At 36.0% G+C, this 27210-nt stretch overlaps 1 protein-coding gene across 2 annotated transcripts in view; it reads right to left on the bottom strand.

The window, feature by feature from the left end:
• Window positions 1-27210, bottom strand: part of LARS1 (leucyl-tRNA synthetase 1) — a 65039-nt gene that overhangs the window by 4720 nt on the left and 33109 nt on the right. For both annotated transcript variants that reach the window (XM_019924640.3, XM_073802661.1), the window contains exons 16-31: window positions 25127-25212; window positions 24972-25037; window positions 24799-24881; window positions 24021-24159; window positions 23109-23321; window positions 21419-21476; window positions 19068-19131; window positions 15553-15736; window positions 11782-11872; window positions 10408-10548; window positions 8862-9002; window positions 8491-8601; window positions 6164-6274; window positions 3777-3881; window positions 2418-2513; window positions 818-950 (exon numbers count right to left, since the gene is read on the bottom strand). In XM_019924640.3, coding sequence (XP_019780199.1) covers window positions 818-950; window positions 2418-2513; window positions 3777-3881; window positions 6164-6274; window positions 8491-8601; window positions 8862-9002; window positions 10408-10548; window positions 11782-11872; window positions 15553-15736; window positions 19068-19131; window positions 21419-21476; window positions 23109-23321; window positions 24021-24159; window positions 24799-24881; window positions 24972-25037; window positions 25127-25212 — 1822 coding nt within the window. The remainder of the gene's footprint in view (window positions 1-817; window positions 951-2417; window positions 2514-3776; window positions 3882-6163; window positions 6275-8490; window positions 8602-8861; window positions 9003-10407; window positions 10549-11781; window positions 11873-15552; window positions 15737-19067; window positions 19132-21418; window positions 21477-23108; window positions 23322-24020; window positions 24160-24798; window positions 24882-24971; window positions 25038-25126; window positions 25213-27210) is intronic.

Here is a 27210-nt window from a genome sequence, read left to right on the forward strand (position 1 = left end):
CAAGAGGGAGGAGATATGGGGATATATGCATATGTATAGCTGACTCACTTTGTCATACCACAGAAACTAACACAACATTGTAAAGCAATTATACTCCAATAAAGATGTTAAAAAAAAAAGCTATAAGTTGTTATATCAAATCTAATCATAGGAGATCTAGACTTAATCTTGCTAAGAAATTAAGATTATTTACATATTTTACCCGGAGGCACACTGTCTAAAAGAAAGAATATGAGCTTTGGAGTCAAATATATCTAAGTTTGAATTCCAGCTCCAGGATTTACTAGCTGTATGAACTTTGCAAGTTATTTAGCCTTTCTAACCTCCATTTCATCATCTGCAAAAGGGTAATAATACCCTAAATGTTACAGGGTTGTAAAAGGATTAAATGGCCAATACATGGCAGACACTCAATAACTTTTACTTCTCTTCCTTCCCCAGGAACAGATTCTGTCAAGCAGGTTAGTTTGGAATTAAGGGAATATGCTCCTTCATTCTGAATACTTCTGAGCATTGGAAATTGCTTATTACAATTTTAAAGCTAGATGGAATCCTGGAAAAATATCTAATCCAGTGTCCTCATTTCACTAAAAGAGAAATCAGTTTAGAGCTTAAGTGACATGGCCAAGCCACCAAGCTACCTAGTCACAATGCCCCAAAAGAAAATATAGGTGTCCTGATTCTGGGTCCAACACTCTTTCCACAACATTACATGACTGTCCCTAAGCAGGACAGTTACTTTTCTTTCTCCCCTCTGCTTAGAACTCATCAAATCCACAAGCTACTGCCAAATGTGCACTTCAAGGAAACCATTTACCTTTGATTCCTCGGTCCACCTTCATTAAACGCCGGATTATAGAATCACGGTTATCTCCTTGCCTGATTTCAATTTTGGTTGAGAAGTGGCCATTGAATGGCTGAGAATTCACTAGGGAAACTGATACACCAGGCTAAGAAAATAAATAGAAAATGACTGTTATAAGAAATCAAACTTGAATACTGCTGAGGGAGAAGGAATCTCTGCTAGATTTTTAATGCCCAATGAAAGACAGATTTAATTCTGGTATTCTAAAATCAAGACCAAGGGATACTCAAATATGAAAGAAAAAATGTACAAAAAAAAAGCTCATGCTTATAACCAAATGCCTAGGTAAAAATGACTATGAGTACACATATCAATACGGATGATGGATAAAAACAATAATTCTATTTTCTCTTCTAAAACTACCACCATTTATTGAATTCCTACTATGTACCAGACACTGTACGAAGCACTTTATAGACATTATTCCTGTATCCTGAAAGGCAGTTCCTTAAGACCCTTTTTCACAGATGAAAAGCTGAGAACCAGAAAGATTAACAAAGTAACCCAAGGTCACATAGCTAGTAAGAGGCAGAGTCTCATCTTTACTGAGAATAAACTCATTTCTATGACATACTAACTCCCACATAATATAAACGATATAGTTAAAGAACTTGCTCATTATTTTAAATGGAAAAAGTCAACTGAGCCTTATGAAACTTAAATACATAGTAGCTTAATGGAATGCTTGAAAGAAGCTTGAAATAAACATATTTGTATGGGGAAAACTATTTCATGTACCTATATTCATGGCCCAAATGACTGTACTTTTAAAAGCCACCATATCTTAATGTAATGAGACTATTTATAATCTGATGATAAATTTAGGAGGTCTGCATGATCATGATTACTTCATTCTTTCAAAATAGACTTCTTCTGCTTGCTGCATTTTCAATTAAATGTGGTAAAAGTGGCAGGATATATGTAAGTCCTCTGCTTATCAAGAAAAGTAGGGCATTTTATGGACTCTCACAATGGCACTCCAGTGAACTTTACCAAATGCTGCCATTCTGAATGGATTCTTTAAGAGTTAATAAATAAAATCTCCCCAAACTTCAAAACCTATTTATCTTCACCAGTAATGGTCAAAAACTAAGAAATTAAAAAAGCATTTCCAGTATAATGGGAAATGATGCATCAATCTGGTTTATGCCAGAAACCAAAAGTCTTGAATACCATTACTAAACCAAAACTCATCTGAAATATGAAAGCTCCTTTTCACTGTTTAAAGAAGTTTCACATTTCAATGTCCACTATCTTTTTTTTTAAGTCAGGTTTTGAAAACCATATTCTTATTTTTAAAATCACAGTCAACATCTGATGCTACCTGTGATAGTAGAGTAAGGAAAAGTGAGGGCTGCATTAACCAGGGAATTAGAGGACCTCAAATCCAGACCCACTACTAACCAACTAAGTGGCCTAAGCCAAGCTAATCATTTAACTTCTCTGGACCTCACTTCTTTCCATCGTTAAAATGATGGTTTTAGGTGTAAAGCTCTCTAAGGTCTCTTCCAGCTCTAAAATGCAATGATTCAGTGAGATTCTTTCAACTTACTTCTGTTCTAAAAACATTAAGCGGTTTCCCAGGACAGCAATCTTCCCTGACTTTATCTTCTGCTTCAGAGGCAAACTTGACTTCTATGTGTTCTAGCTAAGTAGAGGGGAAAGATGGAAGTCATTAGTATCACTTAATATGATTGGAATTAGTCATCACCTCATTTCACCAAAGAGCAAAACCAAGTTCTCCACTTATCATAAAATGGCCTGTGCAGTTTTATTATTTTCCATATAAACATTATATGAAACCTATCATCAAGTATTTAACACTCATGTTAGATGCCTCATAGTATGTTATTTATATAGTCATGTTTACCATCTTCTATCAGGAAATCTGGCATCTACCTGCTGCCTAAAACAAAAATCAGTATAAAAGGCTTTCACTCAAATAAATGGAAAAACTCAGAAATGTAGCAAATTGCATATACCTGAATACAAGATGACCCTAAATAAAGTGTTCCCATTGTCCCAGTGTAAATATCCAAGAAGTTTTTTGACCTCCATGAGTATATATGAACATTTAGAAATATACATAAAATAGATGTCTACTAATACTTACTTTATTAACACATTTATAATTACATGACATAAAATGCTTATTTAGAAATGCTTATTTCTTCCATTCCTGTATTTCATAAGACAATTTTATTCAAACTCGAAACCTGTACTTTTTTATATTAGTGTTTTCATTATTACTAGAACCACTTTTTGAATCCTCTAACACAATTTCCTATAGAAAATTATCTTTCCTTCTGCCTAAGGTGAATGAGAGACAGCATTTTTAGAATCTATATATTAAATTGTCAGTGGGGCAGGAAGATGGAATGGGGAGAAACTCAGATATGTGAAAGCTACTGGTGATGTTCTAGTTCCTGAGTTGGGCAGTAGATTCATGGATGGTGATTATATTACTAATTAAGAAAAAAAAACAGGGCCAAACATGGACCACTGATCATATATAATGAATCAAGGATTCTAATTAATCCAAATCTGTGATTCTGAGGTCTTAAAGGGAGGGGGGAAAAAAAGCAATCCAGAATACCCCATAATATGAGAGATTTTGAAAGCATTTGAATATAAGGCCTCTCCTAATTTTTTTTTACGGATAATTTTGAGAGGAAATCCAGGCATATACAGTTAGTATTTTAGGAATAGAATAACTGATAAGTGAAATAAGAGAACAGATCATTTCCTCTTCCTGTAACTTCTATACCACCCATTCTCTTTCCCCCCAAAATATATTTGGCAAAGGTACTAAACATAGAAGATGAAGTTTATAAAAAGGTTTATTATAAAACTAAAGAACTGGACTGTTTACGATAGTTAACTAGTTGTTATAATCCCAGGCCCCTCTTACCTCAAGGGAATTGGTCAGATAGACTATATTCTCCATGAGCACTGCCTGTTCATCAAATTCTAATTGCAAATCCAGAACACGAGGTCCCATCTTCTCCAGATTTTCCTAGCAGCCAAAATGGTTTTGAAAAACAAAATCACATTACGAATATGATGAAAAGAACATATTTCTCCCAAAGCAATCAGTGTCTCAAGTGATAATATCTTCAAATTTGAACAGTTAAAGGAAAGGCCTTGGACTCATGGTTTCCCTTATCTATGTTTGTTCGCTAATGAAATTACTCGCTGAGAGTAATTATCATTTAAAGTATGATAAGATTAAGACAGCACTGAAGAGACTAGAAGGACAAGGTTTTCAGATTTATAAAAGAAATATGATTTCATCATTGTTAATTTACCCTGACTTTATATGCAAATCCAAAGAACTCACTTTGACAAGGAATCAAACAAATGTCTTAAAATACCCCTTCAGGTAACAAATAAAATAAATTAAATTATATGTTCCCAAGATACCACATCTGTAAAGCTATTTCAAGAAACAGTGAATTAATAATAACCAAACAAAACATTCCTATAAATTTAAAAATTTTTTTAAAAGTCAGATTATATGGGTACTCAGATAATCCTGCGACATATAAAAAACCATTTCTTATTCTTAATTTTAACATTAAATATCAATATTTGCTGCTCAAGATGTAACCTTCAAGACCTAAGTTCATAAGCACAAATACAGTTAACTGCCTAGAACATGTTTCACTTACATGAAAGTGACCTGACATGATTCTTAATATTCACTACCTTCATTTACCATCCAAGTTGTTTCTTTTCCCATGAGGTGCTAGAAAACCCTTTTCTTATTCCCAGATTTATTAAACACTTTTCAAAGTTTCAACCACTAATTTGCCTCATAATACCAAGTAATACCAATATTACTGAAAAAATATTTTACTACTCAAAAAATCTAACACTGGTTTTTCAAAAAGCCAACCTTTGAATCTAACATCATTTAAAATCAGTTTCACTGGATTCTATAAAGCATGTCACCAAAATTAATTGCCTCTGCAACCAACAATGGGATATTTTGTTGATTTCCCCATATTGACAATGGATCTGACATTATGACCAATGGCACTAGCTGGGAACCAATGAATTATGAGCATACCAGCAAATATAACTTATTATTGTAGGTCAAGCCATGATTTTAAATTATTTCTGAAACTTCAAATACCATAAGGCTCAGACAGTTGACTCTGGTTCTAGGAGAATTAAAACGCTTTCCTAAGAACACAATCTACTCCAATACAAGACAAGCTAAGAGTTTTGGTCTCTTATCAGGCAGGTATCTGTAGCCCACAAGATTCAATAATTAATCTAAAGTATAAGAATAACCATTACATGTTTAGCAGGCTGGAAGACACTGATATACATTTTCTTAAAAATGTACTGAGCCTACTTTTTGACAGGTAGTATTAAAATGTATTATGTGTATTAATTCATTTACTCCTCACAGCACTCCTAAAAGGTAGGTTCTATTAATTTCCTATTTTATAGATGAAAAACATTGTGGCCCACAGAATTTAAGTGATTTGTCTAAGTCCTCCAAATTAAAAAGTGACAGAAAACAGGATTTGGGCCAAGATTTGTCTGCCCCCAGAGTCTGAGATCTTAAGCAATATACAGTCTTCTTTCTGTTTCTCTTTGTCAGGAAATCCTCCAGATCAGTTATATATATGAAAAAGACTAAGAGTTTAACCCAAAGATTCTCAATGGGGGAGCTATGGTGGGGGACTGATTTTGCTACCAGGAGATATTTGGCAATGTATGGAGGCATTTTTGGTTGTCATAACTTGAGTAGGGGAGGGAGAAATTCTACTGGCATCCAGTGGGTAGAAGCCAAGGACACTGCTAAACACCCTATAGTGCACAGTACAGCCTCCCACAACCAAGAACTATCCAGCCTAAAATACACATAGAGCCATTGTTGAGAAACCCTGATCTAACCACTATGAACAACGTTTATCCCGTTAAGCTAAACCTGTACAAATGTAGAATCTTGTTCCAGGAATAGGATCTAGTAAAAATACCCCAATGTAAGCTAAAAGACTGTTTCCTCCTTAAAGTGAAAAGAAGAGAAGGTAGAATATGAAGAGAATCATTTAGTGCAGTAATTCTCAACCAATTTTTCTTCCACAATACATATATTTCACACACTCGGCAATTCCACAGGTAAATCCCAAATCTGATCACTCATTTCCACAACCACTGATTGAAAAGTGCTATTTTAGCAGATTTCTTGGGGGAGACTGTGCCCAAAGTGTTCCTCTTACTTCTACTATCCTATCTAACCATTACCCATGTGGTCACAGCTGCACAAGGTCCACAGCTTACCTTAATCATGGCGACAAATGGCATCACTTTCTTCATGTATTTCTTCAATTCTGGCAAATTGACTAGTTCACTAGCAATGACCTTGTTATCAGGCAATTTTCCACTGTTGGTCTAAAAAAAGAGTGGGAGACGAATGTGAAGAAAAATATTTTAAAGATAATATAGGATAGTAGATGTAGCCAGACATGAAATGGTGGCCTCTACCAATCTGCTAGAGAGCAGCACAAGAAGGTGCAGCCTCTAGCATCACAGGGAAGTGAAAGGTAAATGAATAATACAGAAAGGAGTCTCCTCTTTCCTCTAAATTCAAAGGACACATGTTTTTTCGGGTAAAGGAGAAAAGCATGTGCATGATGCTGAAATATTTAATTTTCCCTTACACTAATGATACTCTAGGATTGTAACATTAGATCTTATCTAGTGATAAAATGGTCTTATAAAAATCCTATTTGTCTTCAAACTTCAAACTTCTCAAAGCATTTCATTAGTCACATCAAAATGAAAACTATACAACTATCATATAAGATGTATTATAATGTCTGCTTTTGAACACTCTGCCTTATAAATTGTTACCACAAATGTGAAAAAAGAATCTCTAACTATCAACCTGTTAAAAATAATATAATTTCTATCTACCAAAAATAAATATCTATATCATAAGCATTAATATGCACACAGTCCCAAATAAGCTGCCTGAATTTAAATTCACTCGTGCGAACATCAATAGAGGAGAAATAAAGTAAGCAGCCTTTCCAGACTTTTGGGTGACCTATTTTCTCCTTATTGTAAAAGAATCACACCAAAGCCAAGGGTTGGGAATAAATCTAAAAGAAAAGTAACATACAGTAAGATTTCCAATAATCTATTTACTTTCAATTCTAACCTTTACTAGAGTACATAGGAAAAAATATTTTCTCCACTTGCCAATACGTTGCTTTGAAATACATAAGAAAAAGGAGAGGGTGGAACACACGCTTTTTTCCTTATGTCACGAAAAAGGTGCCATATTGAACGTAAGAACATTCTTGTTGATTATAAACTGACATTCTTTTAGTTCTTTTGGATGAAAACAAATGAAAATTTTAAAGGAAGCTGGTCATTCCAAATAATGCCAATAGATGATGTTGATTTCAAACTATGTAATCTAGTCAATAAATATAAGTAAAAATATAACTTCTAAAAGAACAGTGGTGATTAATTTTTTAATATCTGGGACATTACATACCATATTCGGTTCTTCTGCTTCCTTGAAAATGCTGGTATGAATATATACGCCACTGAGGCAAAATTTCATTTTTCTAACTACCAAAGTAGCTTTTACTCTTTTACTTACCATAAGTCAAAAATCTGCAAGCAGATTCTAAAAGCTACACTCCATTTCTATCAAACGCAATTGAAGGAAGAGGTAGTTCTCCATAAAAACAGGTTCACATATTGTAGAATACAAAAATACTTGCTCTTCTCTTTCCATTAAATCTTACAAATATAAAAGTTCTTCTGAGTATTTCTTGGTTAACCATGAAAAGTACTGAGGCAAAATTCCAATAAAGGTCTAGAAAATCAAAGCTAAGGATTTTTCCTTTATATTACCACTTTATGCTTTGGCCATAATCCCTATTTGGTCTCTCTCTTTCTTTCTCTTTTTAAAGTGCGCCTTAATGGTTTCTGTCCACCAATAACTGTTGCTTATAACCTGAGCAAAAATTCTACAACATATACTTTGTTTCCACATTTTGAATGTAAAAGGAAAAAGGAAGGTGAATTTTTTTCTCTAGGAAAACCTAGAACTAAGTTTAAATATTGAGTTCCCTTTAAATACAACTATCATATTTAATAGCTATTTACCTGACAATCAAAAACACAACATCAAACTCTCCATTTCTATGGGTAATTACCAAATTGGACATTTTCTTTTAAATTACTCAAGAGCCAAGCTTCAAATTTTTTCAAACATAATAACGTTAAGCCGTCATGAATGCCAGTGTTCAAGGCACAACAAATCCAAAATGCAAACTCAGCCCTTTTGCTTCATAATTTTAACCACACATATGAAAAAGTCCCACACCTTCTGATTACATACAACTAGATCTAGTATTTTTTTATGAAAGTTTCAGAAATGATGAAAAACAGCTTTTCCCTCGGCATCCTCGGCATCCATTTAAGAGCCACCAAGGATAACAAATGGCATTCCATGTGTAAAGGTAATTAAACAAAGCTGCCTGTCTTTCTTCCCCTAGACATTGCCAACATCCTAAAAACAAAAGCAGCATAGGCAGAACACGACACTGCTGGGGTGAGGTGGGGTGGGAGTCTATTGAGAACGTCACCTCAAAGTGATGACGCAGAACTGACAGGGTGATATGTTGCCAAGACGGATAGTTCTTCGCCACATAGATGGTGCAATGTGAAGGCTTCTGAGGGAGCTGCTTGTCAGTCTTCTACAGGGCAGAAGAAAGAAAAAAAACATTTAATCACTTTCATATACACCAAAAATGAAAGAACCCTCTCCCAGTATATAGCACTACTGCCTTTAACTTAAAAAATATGCATACAATAGAACTGCATTAGAAATGAAAATAGCCCTACATTAGCAATGAAAATGGCCCTAAGGAAAGTTGTCTTTATTTTCATTACTATTAAATGTTATTTGACCAATAACTTTTAAGGAATGACATTAAAAAAAAAAAAAAGACTTCACCTTCCCTTTAGCTGGTATCATATAGTTCTTGAGTCGCAATCTAAGGTCATGTGCTACTTCCATGAGATACTGAGAGGAGCGTATCAAGCTTTCATCCACAGGACCTGCCAGAGGCCATGAAGCATTCATAACTGAGTCAGGCTTTAAAAAAAAAAGGTTCAGTGAGATTAGACAACACAACTATTTTATGATTCTTGGTTACAGTTTCATACCAAGACATGGTGTGTAACTGTGTGCTCAAAGTTCAAACCTGACTACACATAACACGCGTCCACAGACCCTGATCTAATGTTCCCTAGAATTCAAGCTGTGAAGTCTGACTCTACATTCTTAATTAGCATCCATTTGTACAAGCATATTGATACCCACACACATATGCTCACTTTCAAAGAAAATTATGTAATGCTAATTTGCCTAAATTTAATCTTTGTTATATAAATTATGCATACTCTCAGTTTTTATCCTACTAATACATCCAGTACTGAAAGTATGGCTATTTGGAATATATATCATGAGCACATTTTTGCATTGTTCACACATTGAAAAATACAAAAGAGCTTGGCTAATAATGCTGGAAAGGAGTTATTAAACCAGCCAATCTGTTTATCTGTAAGCCTGGGAGAAATAAATTTATCTTCACAGTAAGAATGCTAATATAAAATCCCTGAATATGCAGCCCTATATATGCCAGGAATTTTATATAAAACAAGAATATTTATGCAAGTATACACTTCTATCTTTGTTTATAAGCAGCTCATAACAGTTATTTACGTCTTTCTCAGTATTTTCACCTTTCTAAACAAACAGTTGAGAAAACAGTATTAGTTATACGTGTATTCAAATACATTATAACATTTCCTAATAAGAATTAGGTGATAAACAACACGCACAAAGTCACATTATTAAAATATATACAATAAAAATAAATAAATTTTTTAAAAATTAAAAAAAAGGGGGGGGGGGCCTCCCCGGTGGCACAGTGGTTAAGAATCCACCTGCCAATGCAGAGGACACAGGTTTGAGCCCTGGTCTGGGAAGACCCCACATGCCACGGAGCAACTAAGCCTGTGTGCCACAACTACTGAGCCTGTGCTCTAGAGCCTGCGAGCCACAACTACTAAGGCCACATGCCACTACTGAAGCCCGCGTGCCCAGAGCCCGTGCTCTGCAACGAGACAAGCCACCACAATGAGAAGCCCACACACCATAATGAAGGGTAGCCCCCACTCGCCGCAACTAGAGAAAGCCCATGCACAGCAACGAAGACCCAACACAGCCAAAAATAAATAAATAAAATAAATATATTTTTTAAAAATTTTTAATAAAATAAGATTAAATATATACACCGTGTGTGTATAAATTAAGGCATATATACCCAATGTAGCTTCAATTTAAGTGCTGTAATAATTATGAGATAATGAACCCAATATTATTCTTGAAATACTCATTTTCAGTCTTTCTCTCTTAAGTCACATTATTATCCCAACATTTATTTAATGAGGCCCAAATCAAAACCACCCAGAACATCTTAAATGCATAAAGTTACCTTTCCCAGGAGTGTCCAGATGTGCTCACACAAATGAGGACAGAATGGAGCCAAAAGAAGTGTCTGAACTTCAATAAACCGGAACACGAGGTCTCGGTGCATCCCTTCTATGGCCAATTCACGGTACTTATCTTTCGCAGCCTACAAAATTTGGAGTTATTTACCATTTCTCTCCCCCACTTCTTTAAAATAAAATTATAGGGGAAAAAACTCAGTATCTCTGTTTTAATGCATTTTTAAGTATTTAGTCTTTTAAAATTCCATAATAAACTTTAGTAAAGGTTTTACTTTATTTTTAACAACCTGAAAATAAATGTGTATCAATCCTTAGGTTAAAAACAATAAATTGTTTAAATTTATACATCTTTGATAATCTTTGCTATTAAGCATTTCTTTTTAAGCATTTCTTAGCCATTTAGGGTTCTTTGGGGGGCGTTGTTTGTTCATGTCCTTTGGTAATTGTTCTTTGGGCCATTAGTATTTTTTTGATGGGCTTGTCAAAATCCTGAAATACAGACTGTAAATAATTTTCCAGTTAACTGTGTATTTTTAAGATGATTTCAGTTATGATTTTCTTATCTATGTTGGCAAATTCATCAGAACTTTTTTGATTATTCCTTTCTTTTGTTTTTATGATTAGGAAATCTTTTTTCAATTCTAAAATCAAATAAATGTTCACTTAGCCCTGTTTTTCAGAAAAAAAAAAAGTAAATCAATCCTAACAAAAGGATAATGCAGTTTTATACTGATTCTCAAGAAAATCTGAAAAAGACATTTTGCAATGGACATAAAAGATGAACAATTTAAACTGTGTACTAAGGGTGAATGCTCAGTAGCATGTATTAATAGCATCAAAAAGGCTGTAAATATGACACACTGCTATGCTCAGCACTTATCCTTATTTAATCACATCTCTGAAAACCAAGTTACATAAATCCCAATGTGATATTTTACAAAACTGACTGAGGAAAGCTACATTTTTACTTTCAGCACTTGAACTGCCAAACTTGAGGATATGCTGACACCTTGTGGAAAACCTCAGAAAATGTTTGCTTTCAAACTAATAGCAATTAGTTACAATTATGCCTTTGTTTTTTATCAACTTTAAAATGTTTTCCTGGAAAATGTGTCTAATTTTTAGATTTAACCTCTTTATTAACCCACAGCTCAACTAGGAATAGAATTACTTTTATTAAAGAGACATAATACAAAAAGTACCCAAGAAAACTATTTAAAATCACAATGTATTGAATATTTTACAAATTTTCAGTCTCCACTTAAGATGAGTTATAATGCTACAGCAGGAGGGGAAAAAACAAGAAATACATCATATTGACACTGACGTATTTTATAGCTACGAAAAGAATAGCCTACCTGAAACTCAAAAAACCCTGTTTTCAAAGCTTCTTTAAACATCATCTTTTCATAGTTTTGATCTGTTTTTATAATGCCTGCATTCATTTCACTATTGAATAGGAAAAAAAAGGTAATTGAGTTTAAAGGCAAGTACATATATATAGGTATAAAAAACTTTCACACATACTAATAAACATTAAAATGAGAACAATGCATGAAACATTTAAGACTGCTCAACCACAAAACCATCTTTGTATTCCTCAAAACTGACCACTGCAGCCTCGCACTGTCTATCCACTCTTGAGTGTTGTCGTAACACTACTTAGGGCTCCTGTTTATGAAAACACAGTTAACCACATGCTTGTTTAAAAATTCCTTGATGGTCACCCTGATACCAAAACCAGACAAAGATACTACAAAAAAAGAAAATTACAGATTAATATCACTGATGAATATAGATGCAAAATTCCTCAACAAAATACCAGCAAACAGAATCCAAAAACACATTAAAAGGATCATACACTATGATCAAGTGGGATTTATCCCAGGGATGCAAGGATTCTTCAATATACGCAAATCAATCAATGTGATACACCATATTAACAAATTGAAGAAGAAAAACCATATGATCATCCTAATAGAGGCAGAAAAAGCTTTTGACAAAATTCAACACCCGTTTATGACAAAAAAACTCCAGAAAGTGGCCATAGAGGGAACCTACCTCAACATAATAAAGGCCATATACGACAAACCCACAGCCAACATCATTCTCAATGGTGAAAAATTCAAAGCATTTCCTCTAAGATCAGGAACAAGAAGATAAGGATGTCCACTCTCACCACTGTTATTCAACATAGTTTTGGAAGTCCTAGCCACGGCAATCAGAGAAGAAAAAGAAATAAAAGGAATACAAATCGGAAAAGAAGAAGTAAAACTGTCATTGTTTGCAGATGACATGATACTACACATAGAGAATCCTAAAGATGCCACCAGAAAACTACTAGAGCTAATCAATGAATTTGGTAAAGTTGCAGGATACAAAATTAATACACAGAAATCTCTTGCATTCCTATACACTAATGATGAAAAATCTGAAAGAGAAATTAAGGAAACGCTCCCATTTACCATTGCAACAAAAAGAATACAAGACCTAGGAATAAACCTACCTAGGGAGACAAAAGACCTGTATGCAGAAAACTATAAGACACTGATGAAAGAAATTAAAGAGGATACCAACTGATGGAGAGATATACCATGTTCTTGAACTGGAAGAATCAATATTGTGAAAATGACTATACTAGCCAAAGCAATCTACAGATTCAATGCAATCCCTATCACATTACCAATGGCATTTTTTACAGAACTAAAACAAAAAATATTAAAATTTGTATGGAGACACAAAAGACCCCAAATAGTCAAAGCAGTCTTGAGAGAAATAAACGGAGCTGGAGGAATCAGACTCCCTGACTTCAGACTATACTACAAAGCTACAGTAATCAAGACAATACGGTACTGGCACAAAAACAGAAACAAAGATCAATGGAACAAGATAAAAGCTCAGAGATAAACCCACACACCTATGGTCAACTAATCTATGACAAAGGAGGCAAGGATATACAATGGAGAAAAGACAGTCTCTTCAATAAGTGGTGTTGGGAAAACTGGACAGCTGCATGTAAAAGAATGAAATTAGAACACTCCCTAACAACACACACAAAAATAAACTCAAAATGCGTTAGAGACCTAAATGTAAGACTGGACACTACGAAACTCTTAGAGGAAAACATAGGCAGAACACTCTTTGACATAAATCACAGCAAGATCTTTTCTGATCCACCTCCTAGAGTAATGGAAATAAAAACAAAAATAAACAAATGGGAGCTAATGAAACGTCAAAGCTTTTGCACAGCAAAGCAAACCATAAACAAGACGAAAAAACAACCCTCAGGATGGGAGAAAATATTTGCAAACAAATCAACGGACAAAGGATTAATCTCCAAAATATATAAAGAGCTCATACAGCTCAATATTAAAAAAACAAACAACCCAATCCAAAAATGAGCAGAAGACCTAAATAGACATATCTCCAAAGAAGACATACAGATGGCCAAGAAGCACACGAAAAGCTGCTCAACATCACTAATGATTAGAGAAAGGCAAATCAAAAGTACAATGAGGTATCACCTCACACCAGTTAGAATGGGCATCATCAGAATATCTACAAACAACAAATGCTGGAGAGGGTGTGGAGAAAAGGGAACCCTCTTGCACTGTTGGTGGGAATGTAAATTGATACAGCCACTACAGAGAACAGTATGGAGGTTCCTTAAAAAACTAAAAATAGAATTAGCATATGATCCAGCAATCCCACTACTGGGCATATACCCAAAGAAAACCATAATTCAAAAACACACATGCACCCCAATATGTATTGCAGCACTATTTACTATAGCCAGGTCATGGAAGCAACCTAAATGCCCATCGACAGACGAATGGATAAAGAAGTTGTGGTACATATATACAATGCAATATTACTCAGCCATAAAAAGGAACGAAATTGGGTCATTTGTTGAGACGTGAATGGATCTAGAGACTGTCATACAGAGTGAAGTTAAGTCAGAAAGAGAAAAATAAATATCGTATATTAACACATATATGTGGAGCCTAGAAAAATGGTACAGATGAGCCAGTTTGCAGGGCAGAAGTTGAGACACAGATGTAGAGAACAAATGTATGGACACCAAGGAGGAAAGTGGCGGGGATAGGGTGGTGGTGTGCTGACCTCGGAGATTGGGATTGACATGTATACACTGATGTGTATAAAATTGATGACTATTAAGAACCTGCTGTATAAAAAAATAAATAAAATAAAATTCAAAAATTAAAAAAACAAACAAAAAAATTCCTTGATGGAAACTTTATTAAGAAGCCCAAAATGCAACATGAAAATAGCTTTACTAAGGCTGTAGTCAGGTTTAATTGTTGCATTTTAAACAACTGACATTGGATTAAAAATATATTCCTTACACTACCCTCAGGCCCTTCATAATTTGGCCTAATATGGCCCCAACTTGTTTGATCTCCTACTTCTGCCCTCCACATACTGTACACTTCAAATAAATACCATACTCTTTCCATGGCTTTCTCCTCTCCTTCAAAAATTAGGTTTACTTTTCAAGAAACCCAGAACTCACATGCCATCTCCTCTAATTTCCCTCTATCCCTACTATTGCACTTATAATTGGTTGGGTAAGTGTTTTTCTCTCCTGCTAGACTACAATGAAGGATCAAGTCTTATTCATCTTTGTAATACCAGTGCTTCGGATGTTTCTGATACAAAAAATTGATAAATGTTTTTTGAAGGAAAAAAGAAAAGACAATTCTTTCCCTTTAACCTACTTTTCCTTTAACCATTCCACCCTCCTCTAATGCAAGACAGCATGGTAAAATGGTCATGAGAATGGGCTTTGGAGACAGAAACAAATTCATATCCCAAGTCTGAAATTACCAGCTTTGAGACATTTAATGAAATACTTAATTTTTCTAAGCTTCAATTTTTTTAACTATAAAATAGAGCTAATAATATCTTTATCATATAAAATTGCTAGAAGGCTAAAATCAGATAATGGATGCAAAGTAATTAGCATAGTACCTGGCACAAGTAAGCTTTCAGTGAATAGTAGTTATTATTAACATCTAATTTATTTAATAAGGAAAGAAAAGAAAACTTAAAAATACAGCAGGACTAAGCAACTCTAAAGTACAAAGTGGTTGGGGTCCATAGATTACCTGGCGAAAACTCTATCATTGAAGGTGTTGGCAGGACCACTTCTTAGGCTATCCCAGTTGGCAACCATTTCTTTCACCCATTCCACCCAGGTGTACAGACGGAGAATACCTGCATCTGCCATGGTTTCCACAAAGTTAGCATCTTCAACAGTGTCACCAGCATCAGCCAGAGCCAAGCGCATTCCTGGAAGAAGAAAAAAAAAATCAATCGATGATTTAAAAATGAGGTTACTGCATATCAACTACGTATCCAGTTGAGTACACTGCCAAGCCTACATATAAATTAAGAAATAACAAACGCTTTAAAGGACTGCATATATCAACAGCAAAAATAAAGATCACCAAAAGTAGAATCCATAATGATGTTGCTAAAATATCTGAATTTTCTGTATTGATTTGCATACACTTAGCATCAATATGTGTTTCTTCTCAGGCATGTTGAGTTAATGAGATAAAGTGATCTTTAATGAGGCAGAGGGAAAAAATGCTAAACTGGGGAAAGATATCCCTATCAACATCTCAGCCTCATTTATAGGTAGCAAAATATTATTGTATTTTAATGCAATAAGAACACACAGAAGTGGGCTCCCCTGGTGGCGCAGTGGTTGAGAGTCCACCTGCCGATGCAGGGGACACAGGTTCGTGCCCCGGACCAGGAAGATCCCACATGCCGCGGAGCGGCTGGGCCCGTGAGCCATGGCTTGCTGAGCCTGCGCATCCGGAGCCTGTGCTCCGCAACGGGAGAGGCCACAACAGTGAGAGGTCTGCGTACCACAAAAAAAAAAGAACACACAGAAGTGCCTTATGTGCACAAATACAGATTTTCTTAGTCCTAAAAGCAGATTCTTCCAACTTTCCTACTAACGAAATACAACTTTTCAACCAAAATCTTCCATTCTAAAATATTGAAAAAAATCATCAATAAGAGTCTAAGTAAATTACAGGACATCCTTGCAATGGAAGACTATATTGCTGTAAAAGAGTGAGGTAACTCTTGTGTATCAACATGAAGTGATCTCAAATACGAACTAAGTGAAGAAGGCAAATTTCAAAACAGTATGTAGGGTATATGCTACCATCTGCGCCTTAAAGGAGGAGATGAGAATATGTAACATCAAGTTATGTATGCATTAAACATCTTTTACAATACACAAGAAGCTGAACACATTTTTTTAACTTTTTATATTGAAGTAATTTTACAGTTACAGAAAAGATGCCAAAGATGAGAATAAACATATACCATCTACCGGACTCTCTTAATGTTAACAGCTTACATAACCACAGTTTCAAAAGCAGGAAGTTAACATTAGTATGATACTATTAACTGAACTACAGAGTTTATTCAAATTTCACCAGTGCTTCCTCTAATATCCTTCTCTGTTCTAGGATCCAATCCAGAATCCCACCTTGCATTTGACTGTTGTATCTCCTTGGTCTCTTCAAATCTGTGACAGTTTCTCAGTCTGTCCTGGACCTTGACTTCTGATGAACAGTAGTCAGGTATTTAATAGAATTTCTCCCAACTTGGGTTTGTCTGATGTTTTCTCATGATTAAACTGATGTTATGAACCTCTGGCAAGAATATCACAAAAGTGATGCTGTGTGCCTTTCTCAGTGCATCATTATCAGGGAGGTAGGTAATGAGGAAAAAAAAGAAAACTTAAAAATACACCAGGACTAAGCAACTCTAAAGTACAAACCTAAGCAACTCTAAAGTGCAAACCTTCCTCACTTGGTCAGGTAGACTGTCTGCCAAGTTTCTCCACTGTAAAGTTACTGTTTTTCCCTTTGTGATTAAGAAATATCTTGGGAGAGATACTCTGAGAATATGCAAATAATCTTTTTTTTTTTTAAACTTTCACCCATTTATTTTGGCAACCACTGATGGATCTTGTCTGTGACAATATTACTATGATGTTTGTCTAATGGTGATTTTATATTTCACTCAGTCCTTCTACTTTATTACTTGGAATTCTTCTGAAAGGAAGAACAGTCCCTACTCCACTTATTTATTTATTCAATTATTACTATACATTCATATGGATTCATAAATATTTAATTTATTCACTGGGTTATAATTCAATACTATCATTATTTACTTTGTTTCCTAAACTGCTCTAGCGTGGACAATTGGGAGCCCCGTCAGGTTGACTCCTGTGCCCTTTCAAACTGTCCCCATCCTTTTTTAAACATTTCCTTACTTTCTGGCATCATAAAATGTTCCATGCTCATCTTGTATGTTCCCTACTCCAGCCCTCAAATCAACCCTTCTCCTAGGAACCCTAGTTCCTTTTATTGGAGAATGGTATTTGGAAACCAAGATCTCAATGCCAGGTGTTTCATTACCCATGGGCTCTCTCAGCAGAAAGAACTAGGAAAATAAATGCATGTATACTAACCCACACATTAATCTATGTTTATTTTTATATCTGTATGTAAAATAAAACCTGTGAGTTCATATTGATGTTGCCAATTCCAATCCAACACCACAGGGTTCATTCTAGCATTTCCTCTTGACCTATTTATAGCTTCTGACAATGAGCTCTCATCTATAATATATTTATTTGTTAAATCCCAGTAAACCCATAAAAGTTTCAGAATTGCTAATCTACACCTCTTTAAAAGAAAATAACTACAGTATTTGTGCACAGTTCTTTTTGCCTTACTGTGTTCAGTCAAAATACTGTTTTTCTAAGTAACTTAGGTTAGTTCTTCCCCAACCCCTTCAGTGCACTCTCAAACTATAGTAGCCATGATCAGCAAATGATCAGCCATGATTTCCAAAGACTGGATTACATAAGAAATGACTGGTTCTTTCAGGTTAGACAGTGCATTTCTTCTCTTGACAAAGTAACAGTTAAATGGAATAGTAATGAGGCCAGAGAAAACATATTTTTTGAAGAAATAATGCTCCTAGGTTCAAGTCACTTATATGTATACCAAATATGGAGGAAATACTTTGAAAAAGGTTCCTACATACTTAACATCTCTACAAACCAACTATTTTTTTTCTTTAAGATTTTTTTTTTTTTGATGTGGACCATTTTTAAACTCTTTATTGAATTTGTTACAACGTTGCTTCTCTTCTATGTTTTGGTTTTTTGGCCGCAAGGCATGTGGGATCTTAGCTCCCCGACCAGGGATCGAACCTGCACCCCCTGCATTGGAAGGCGAAGTCCTAACCACTGGACCTCCAGGGAAGTCCCCCTACAAACCAACTCTTTAATCTTAGAAGTAGCATGAAATTAGGAACAAACCAGGTAGCACTTACAGTGAGTTTCCTTTGAAAGAAGACTAATAATCTTAGCTTAAATCTGTTCCTAAACAGATCAGATCAGCAATTCTTATGTTTTAAAAATTACGTTCCTGTACACAAAGAAAACATGAATATTTTAAAGTACCGGTAAAAGCGAAAGAGAAAAGCAATGAAACTGAAACAACAATGCTAACTTGCCTTCTGTAATATGAGGAGAACTGGACACTATGCAACAGCAATAACAAAAAAGCATACTCACCATCGGCTGAATATTTGTCAAGAGCTTGGGTCAAAGTGAGGAAGTTGCCTGTGGATTTTGACATCTGAAAGAGAAAGTCAATGATCAGGCATTAGTAAGAGTATATATAAATAAAATAAACCAAATCAGCCACATCAAATTAAATAGGTTGGCCACAATCAGATAAAAACCAAAAGGATCAGAAGCATGGAAAGGAAAAGATACCTTATACTAACTTTATAGAGGAGAAAACTGAAGTGACTTGTCTGAGTCACTAATCTAGTCAGTGACAAAGCTAGGACAGCATCTCCAGTCTGATACTCAGTCCACGGCTCTTTCCATTAACCAATACTGTCCCTTGGGAATTGGTTTACACACATGGATGATTCCCCTATAACTCTGGAATACTTCAGCTGGTCATAAAGAAGAGCTTTAGGGCTTCCCTGGTGGTGCAGTGGTTAAGAATCCACCTGCCAATGCAGGGGACATAGGTTCGAGCCCTGGTCCAGGAAGATCCCACATGCCGCGGAGCAACTAAGCCCGTGCGCCACAACTACGGAGCCCGCGCGCCTAGAGCCCGTGCTCTGCAATAAGAGAAGCCACCGCAATGAGAAGCTTGCGCCTCAACCAAGAGTTGCTGCAACTAGAGAAAGCCCCACTTGCTACAACTAGAGAAAGCCCGCGCACAGCAACGAAGACCAAACGCAGCCAAAATAAATAAATGAAAGAAAAATTAAAAAAAAACACAGAAGAGCTTTATAGCAATTAGAGTCATTCAGAAATGAATGGACAAGCTGATGAGGTCAAAATTAGGGTTTTAGGGAACCTCCTGTCATTAGGGTCACAACTGGCTACTCAAGTTGTGCTCTGCCTGAAGGCAGCACAACTAAGGAGGAACTGTGCCCAGCCTAGCAATCTTTACTATTTAAAAAATGTTTATGTATTTGTAACTTTGCTGATACCAAAGAGAGGTGGTCATTCTATCAATTTTCTATTATATGGCAGTAAAATATTTTGTTCTAATAAAATGAGTATAATGTACATATAGCACAACAATGTGGAGACCAAAGGCAATGTCATGTTATAACAGGATTCCTATTTATATACTCACATATACATACACCCATATATACACATACATATATATAAATACATATATGGTTCACTTTGTCCTACAAAGAACAAATGAGTTTGATAATCAAAAGTCCTTGTTGGGGCTTCCCTGGTGGCGCAGTGGTTGGGAGTCTGCCTGCTGATGCAGGGGACACAGGTTCGTGCCCCGGCCCGGAAAGATCCCACATGCCGCGGATCGGCTGGGTCTGTGAGCCATGGCCGCTGAGCCTGCACGTCCGGAGCCTGTGCTCCGCAACGGGAGAGGCCACAACAGTGAGAGGCCCGAAGTCCTTGTTGATTTAACAAAATCTATAAAATAGCTATTTTTCAGCCTAATGTACAGGTTACCTTACATGAACTTTTTTATTCCCTTTCAATATTAGGACACTGGTAAAAAATAACATCTCATTTTGCAATTCATATCATCTGCTACGTTTAAATCTATAACTATTTTCATTATGACATACCTATAGCAATGAATATTCTTTTACCATTAATATTCCATCAGATGTAGCAAGATTCACTGGTTGGAACAAATCCAACTTATTACAATTGTTATTAATGAGAAATAAATAATATTGTAACTTAATTTTTTTTGTTTAGTTGAGGAAGGGTGCCCCTTTCTAATGTACACAAAAGCATCATGGGGCAAACAAGGGCTTGTCAAGAGGTTGGCATAATTCCTGGTGAGGATATTGAATAATTAGGTGAAGTCTTATGTAGCATAAAAAAAATCATATATTGAATATATTAGTAGTGGTAATGAAAAAGGGAAGTTGCAGTAGTATGAGGAGAGAGATACCATTTGGAAAGAAGCATTAAATGACATTTTAAAATCCTATAAACTCCAAAATTCTATTATTCTAATTTAGTGGCCAGTCACAGTATAAAGCAAAAACCACCAAATTATTTTCTCAACTTAATGAGAAAGATATTGTTGGGTCACAATGCTAGATCTTTACATTTCCTGTCCCTTTCTCTCTCTCCTCCCGTAAAAATTTGTGTCACCCTTTGCCACTCTAATACAAATGTTATAATAGGGAAGTTTTCCCCATCCCACCTCTCAACTAATACTATCTACTCCACTCACTCAATTTTAAAATAAACTTCTCATTTACGCTGGTAGTCCTAAACATTTTAAATGGAAGATATTTAACTCTCTGATTTTCACATTCTTTATTTCTTTAAAAAGTACAACATCCTAAATCTGAAAAACTTTTCTGTAGCATTTTAACCTTTCAAGAGGCAATGAGCCTTACCTTCTCAGAGTTGAGGAGGAGATGTCCATTTGCTCTCACAGCTACAGGCCATTTATCACTTGACAGGAAAATGTTTAAAGATAGAAAATAAAACTTAAAGATTATGGTTTAGGCTTAAAAATTTGAGGTAAATGCTAAAAGATTCATAAAAGATTGCTAAGGCAAATGTGCAGGGATATTAATTGAGTCCTGTTCATAACAGGAAACCAATGAAAACAAGGAAGGTATCCATTAGTAAAGGACTGGTTATATTGATATAAACTATGGTACAGGAATACAATGAAATACTACGTTAACTATTTTTAAAATACAGGCACAGCTATATATATATAAATAAAAAGATCTTAGAAATATACTATTACAAGGAAAAAACAAGAGACAGAATACTGTCTATAATGTGGCATCTTTGTATAAATTAAAAATAAACAAGTATAGATATCTGCTGCTGGTATATGCATACACACATTTTCCAGAAGAAGTCACAAGAAAGCAGTAGCAGTGATGAGCTTTGGGAAATAGACTAATACAGGGAAAAGGGTGAAAGTTCACTTTTAACTTTGTACCTTTATGAGCTGTTTGAATTTTCAAACTATGTACATATCATTCATTCATTCTAACAATGAGATCATGTAGAGGGTAATGTTAAGAGCAAGAGTTCTGGAGCCAGACTGCTGGGTTCTGCATCCTGGTTCTGCCATTGCTGGGTAACTCTGGGTAAGTCATTTTGAGCTCTCTATGCCTCACGAAGGTTCCTTGTCCGTAAAAACGAGGATATTACAGACCTTCCTCGAAAAGTTGTAGTGAAAATTACACGAGTTACTAAAAGTGATTAGAAGAGTGTCTGACAAAAGCACTTGAAGCTACTACTTATCTTTAATTTTTAAAACCCTAATACATGTCCAAAACTTGATGCAAGGGGATAAATATTCAACTATATTACTAACAAGTACTTCTGAGACACCTGGTATCTCCAAAAATACATTTTAACCAACAGAGAAAAATAACTGGATGACAAGAACCACATCATATTTATTTTATTCCTCTTCTTCAAAATCTCCCTTTTATTCTTGAGAAAGAAAATGTAATCTCATTCTAAATGCAATCTCATCCTAAATACAAAAAGTCCCATGAGATTGCTTTGGTTTTACAAAATAAAATTTGAACAGTGGAAGGGGTTTGTTTCTTCAGCTACTTGAGGACCGGAGGAAAAGGCACAGAGACATGTCTGGATCAAGAGGGAAGATGATAGAAGGATTACTCTTGAGCACATGGTATTAACAAATGCATCTTTGACTCAGATTCTAGTCAGAACATCACTACTTAATGCTGGAACCTTGGGGCTCTCAGCTCTAAAGGGATGTTTCCTTCCCATTCTAATGTCCTAGGTTGTCTGAAATCGCCTTTATCCCAGCATCTAACAGGTCAAATGAGTCATGTAACAGGTCAAGGGAATTACTGACAGAGTACCTGAAATGTGACATGCTTTGGTGGCCCAAGGTAGGTACGAAGATTTCTGGATATAACAGATAGGAGGAGGTGTGCTTTCTCCTTCAGTACATTTAATATAAGAAAAAGAATGTAACTGTTAAATCTAACTATACCCCCCCACAATAACATCTATATATTTGAAGCCACAAGGCACCCTTGTCAATAATCAATAAATTTAGTCTGCATCTTTTTTGGCACTCACCTTTCTTCTGGCCACATAGCCACATGATTATAAAGGAAATATGAAAGATGATTTGGAATAAGATCCTTGCCAGAGGCTCGAAGATCCACAGGATACCAGAACTCAAATTCCTGCTTTAACTGATCTAATTTTTCCTTTGGGATCTGAGTTTTAGGAAATGGAGCCTCCTTGAAGAAAACATAATCCCAAACTTCCTTGGTCATCTGCTGTGGTCTGTATTAAAATAAAAGAAACAAACAAACAACAACTATATATATATATATAATTTCTTTCAAAAAATCAGCATTCTAATCCAACCATGAAGTAGGAAACACTTTCTTAATGTTTTACAGTAACAAATGAGGTCAACAGACTCCCGTAAGAATGAAGAATGGATAATAGAGCAGGGGCTATTTACTACTTTCTTTCTCAGTTCAATGAAAAAAAAGCAAAAACATCATGACAAAATTCCACTAAATGAATTCTTATAAAAACTAATTATTAGAAAGAATTTTCTGGCTTCCCTGGTGGCGCAGTGGTTAAGAGCCTGCCTGCCAAAGCAGGGGACACGGGTTTGAGCCCTGGTCCAGGAAGATCCCACGTGCCACAGAACAACTAAGCCCGTGAGCCACAACTACTGAACCTGTGCTCTAGAGCCCGTGAGCCACAACTACTGAAGCCCATGCGCCTAGAGCCCATGCTCCGCAACAAGAGAAGCCACCGCAATGAGAAGCCTGCGCAATGCAATGAAGAGCAGCTCCCGCTCACCACAACTAGAGAAAGCCCAAGTGCAGCAACAAAGACCCAACACAGCCAAAAATAAATAAAAATAAAATACATTTTAAAAAAAAAAAGAAAGAATTTTCAATACATAAATCAAAAGATCACCTCATGCTAACAAATTACATTCCTTCCCCTTATCCATTTACCAACCTGATGCCCAGTGGAGACTCTGTCTGTCCACGCAAGTTACCTCCCTGCAACAGATGTGCAACTGTGTAAAATGCCATGTAAATAGTGGAGTCAGAGAGTGATTCAATCAGCCACTGCTCATCCCACGGCAGACGAGTACCTGTGAGATAAAAAGAAGATAATTAATGCATGAGGAACCTAAGAGACACTTCATCTACAAAATTCACATTTTTAAGAGCAGGTCTATAGCACTGACAAAGCTACTTATTTAGGTTCTTAAGTTTACTTGAATAATTAATATAAATAAACCAGTAAATAAAAAAAACAAAATGGTTGAAGCACTAGAAACTTTCTATTAAAAAGAAACTGCATCATAAAACCTATATGGGGGCTTCCTTGGTGGCGCAGTGGTTGAGAGTCCGCCTGCCGATACAGGGGACGCGGGTTCGTGCCCCGGTCCGGGAAGATCCCACATGCCGCGGAGCGGCTGGGCCCGTGAGCCATGGCCGCTGAGCCTGCGCGTCCAGAGCCTGTGCTCCGCAACGGGAGAGGCCACAACAGTGAGAGGCCCACGTACCGCAAAAAAAAAAAAAAAAAAAAAAAAAAGCTATATGGGCATTAGATACTTCTACCACCAGGTAGATGGTAAGGGACCACATCCTAGTTTCCTTCACCCTCTAACCAAAACCTCTCACTTCCAATTCAGAAACACACTGGAAGAGAAGAAAAAAAGGTGAAGTTTTAATTTGCTGTGTAACTGGCAAAGTCATTCAAACAGAAAATTTTGAAGTTTGCTTACCTAAGCCATAAGTTCTTGAGCAAGCATGCTCTTGCAGCCAATCTAAGGTAGCTTCAAAATTCCTCCTGGTCTCCTCACAGAACCTGGAGAGAGTAGAAGATAAAGTATCTCTCTCCAGCTTCATTGTCTTCCCTGTTTCTCATCTCCTTCCCTATCACTTTCTCCCATCTTACGTTTCCAGGTTCTTCAAGCACTGGGATGTCTGTTTTTTCCAGTTCTCTTCTCCATAATCCAAGTACCTGGGGGTGGACGAATTGATTAAAAAAAAAAAGTCAAGGATAAGCAAAGTGACAGAAGGAAATTTCTTCTTGCTATAAGAAAAACTAACCACTGGTCACACAGGGCCACGACGCATTCATCTGAAGACCTGGACATAACTTGTTTCTCTGGTTCCATGTAAATATATGCATCTCCCTAAACGGAAGTAAATAAAAATATATCAGATATTATGTCAAGGCAATCTCTATTCCTCAAGGAAAAGAAAAGTAACATTTTAGAAAAAAAAATGCTCTACCACCCATAACCAAAACCCCAGGTTTTCATTATGTCTTCCCTCTTCCCAGGGTAGAAGTTATGTGCTTTTCTTTCTGTATAACACTTGCTTCTGAAAAGGCGTGCACCTTCATCAAATGGATCACCACCTTCTCTAGGTACAGCTTATTCCTTTTCAGAGTGAAAGATGTTTAACAGTTTCTAATGCTATGGTTTGAAGGTTAGGCTGCCTAGGGCAGCCTTTTATTCTTGTTATAATAAAAATATAAAGAGGAGGATATGGGGAGGGGGAAGGGTGAGCTGTGACAAAGCGAGAGAGAGGCATGGACATATATACACTACCAAACGTAAGGTAGATAGCTAGTGGGAAGCAGCCGCATAGCACAGGGAGGTCAGCTCCGTACTTTGTGACCGCCTGGAGGGGAGGGATAGGGAGGGTGGGAGGGATGGAGATGCAAGAGATATGGGAACATATGTATATGTATAACTGATTCACTTTGTTATAAAGCAGAAACTAACACACCATTATAAAGCAATTATACCCCAATAAAGATGTTTATACATATATCTATATATAAAGAAAATAGATGCACAGAACCACTGCCTTTAAAAAAAAAGAGATGCACAAAAATTAAACACAGAAAATACTTTTACTAAAGATTTATAGCATCATGAAAAATTCCCACTAGAAAACTGACCATAAATTTTACTTTTAGAAAAAAATACAAATATCTTTTAATGTATTATAATCCCAAACTTATTAGGCTAGGATAATTTTTAAAAATAAAATTCAGCATTATTATTCAAAAAATGATTCATTGCTCTGTGTTCTTAATGCAAGTTCTTCACACTGAACTTAAATAGGTAGGACTTTGGTTTAAAGATGGTAAATTAAAAACAGACACTTAATTAACTCTGCTCCCTCTCAAAATTCTAACAAAATAACAACAAAGAGGCTTTTTTTGTCTTAATGGTATGAAGCTACAAAGACAACAAGAATGGGAGAAGAAATAACATCAACCAAATTTTGGAAACTAAAAAGTAAAATGAGTGACAATTGTATTAGCAGATCAAAGGAAGCTAGCTGAATCCTAAGCCCACAGAAGAGAAGGCTGAAAAGCAATTCAGTTTGCATTACAGAACCTCCAAAAAGACTCAGGATTTGTGGCACAAGATAGTTCTGGAAGAGGAGGTAACGTGAGACTGGAAACAGGGGGACTAACTGAAGTCTTTTCAAGAAGTTAGAACCCCAGACACCCTAATCCCACACCATGCAGACAGGCAACTGCCCCTTCCTATGCCAGCAGAACAGTGAAGGTTTACTCTCTGGAGAAGACAAAAGAGAGTCAACCAGAGGATGAAGTTGAGGGTATGGGTATCATAGTGAAAAAGAGGGATTAAGTGAAAGTCAGCACATTGGGTGTTGGAACCCAACCTAGTAATCTTCCACCATTTAGCTCCCAGAATGCTCAGTTAGTTTAGACCGTTTAAACCGGAAACTGAAGAATCTTCTGAGGGGAATCTAACAAACCAAGAAGCCCTAATTAACATCAAGGCTAACATCAGGTCTCCCTAAGGTCCAAATGGACCTTCCAGATCTCTCCCAGCGAAGCCCAGAGACAAACCCTACCCATATCCAAAAAGGTTCCAATCATCTTTTTGTACCCACTCTTAAATACCAATAGTCTTCCTCAGATTAATAAGAGATTAAAGTTTCATACCCCTGAAACAAGAATAGCGGCATCCTATAAAAAAAGGATCAGATAACAATAAGCTCTTAAACTGGCTCTGAGTTGGTAAATGCTGAAGCTGGGTAAGAGGTACATAAGAATTCATTATACTACTCCATTTTTTCATAAATTTGAAATTTTCCACACAAAGAAAAAAATTTTAATGAATTCTTAGAAACATTTATTTATA

The sequence above is a fragment of the Tursiops truncatus genome, chromosome 3 (genome assembly GCF_011762595.2).
Source record: "Tursiops truncatus isolate mTurTru1 chromosome 3, mTurTru1.mat.Y, whole genome shotgun sequence".
NCBI classification, from domain to species: domain Eukaryota; kingdom Metazoa; phylum Chordata; class Mammalia; order Artiodactyla; family Delphinidae; genus Tursiops; species Tursiops truncatus.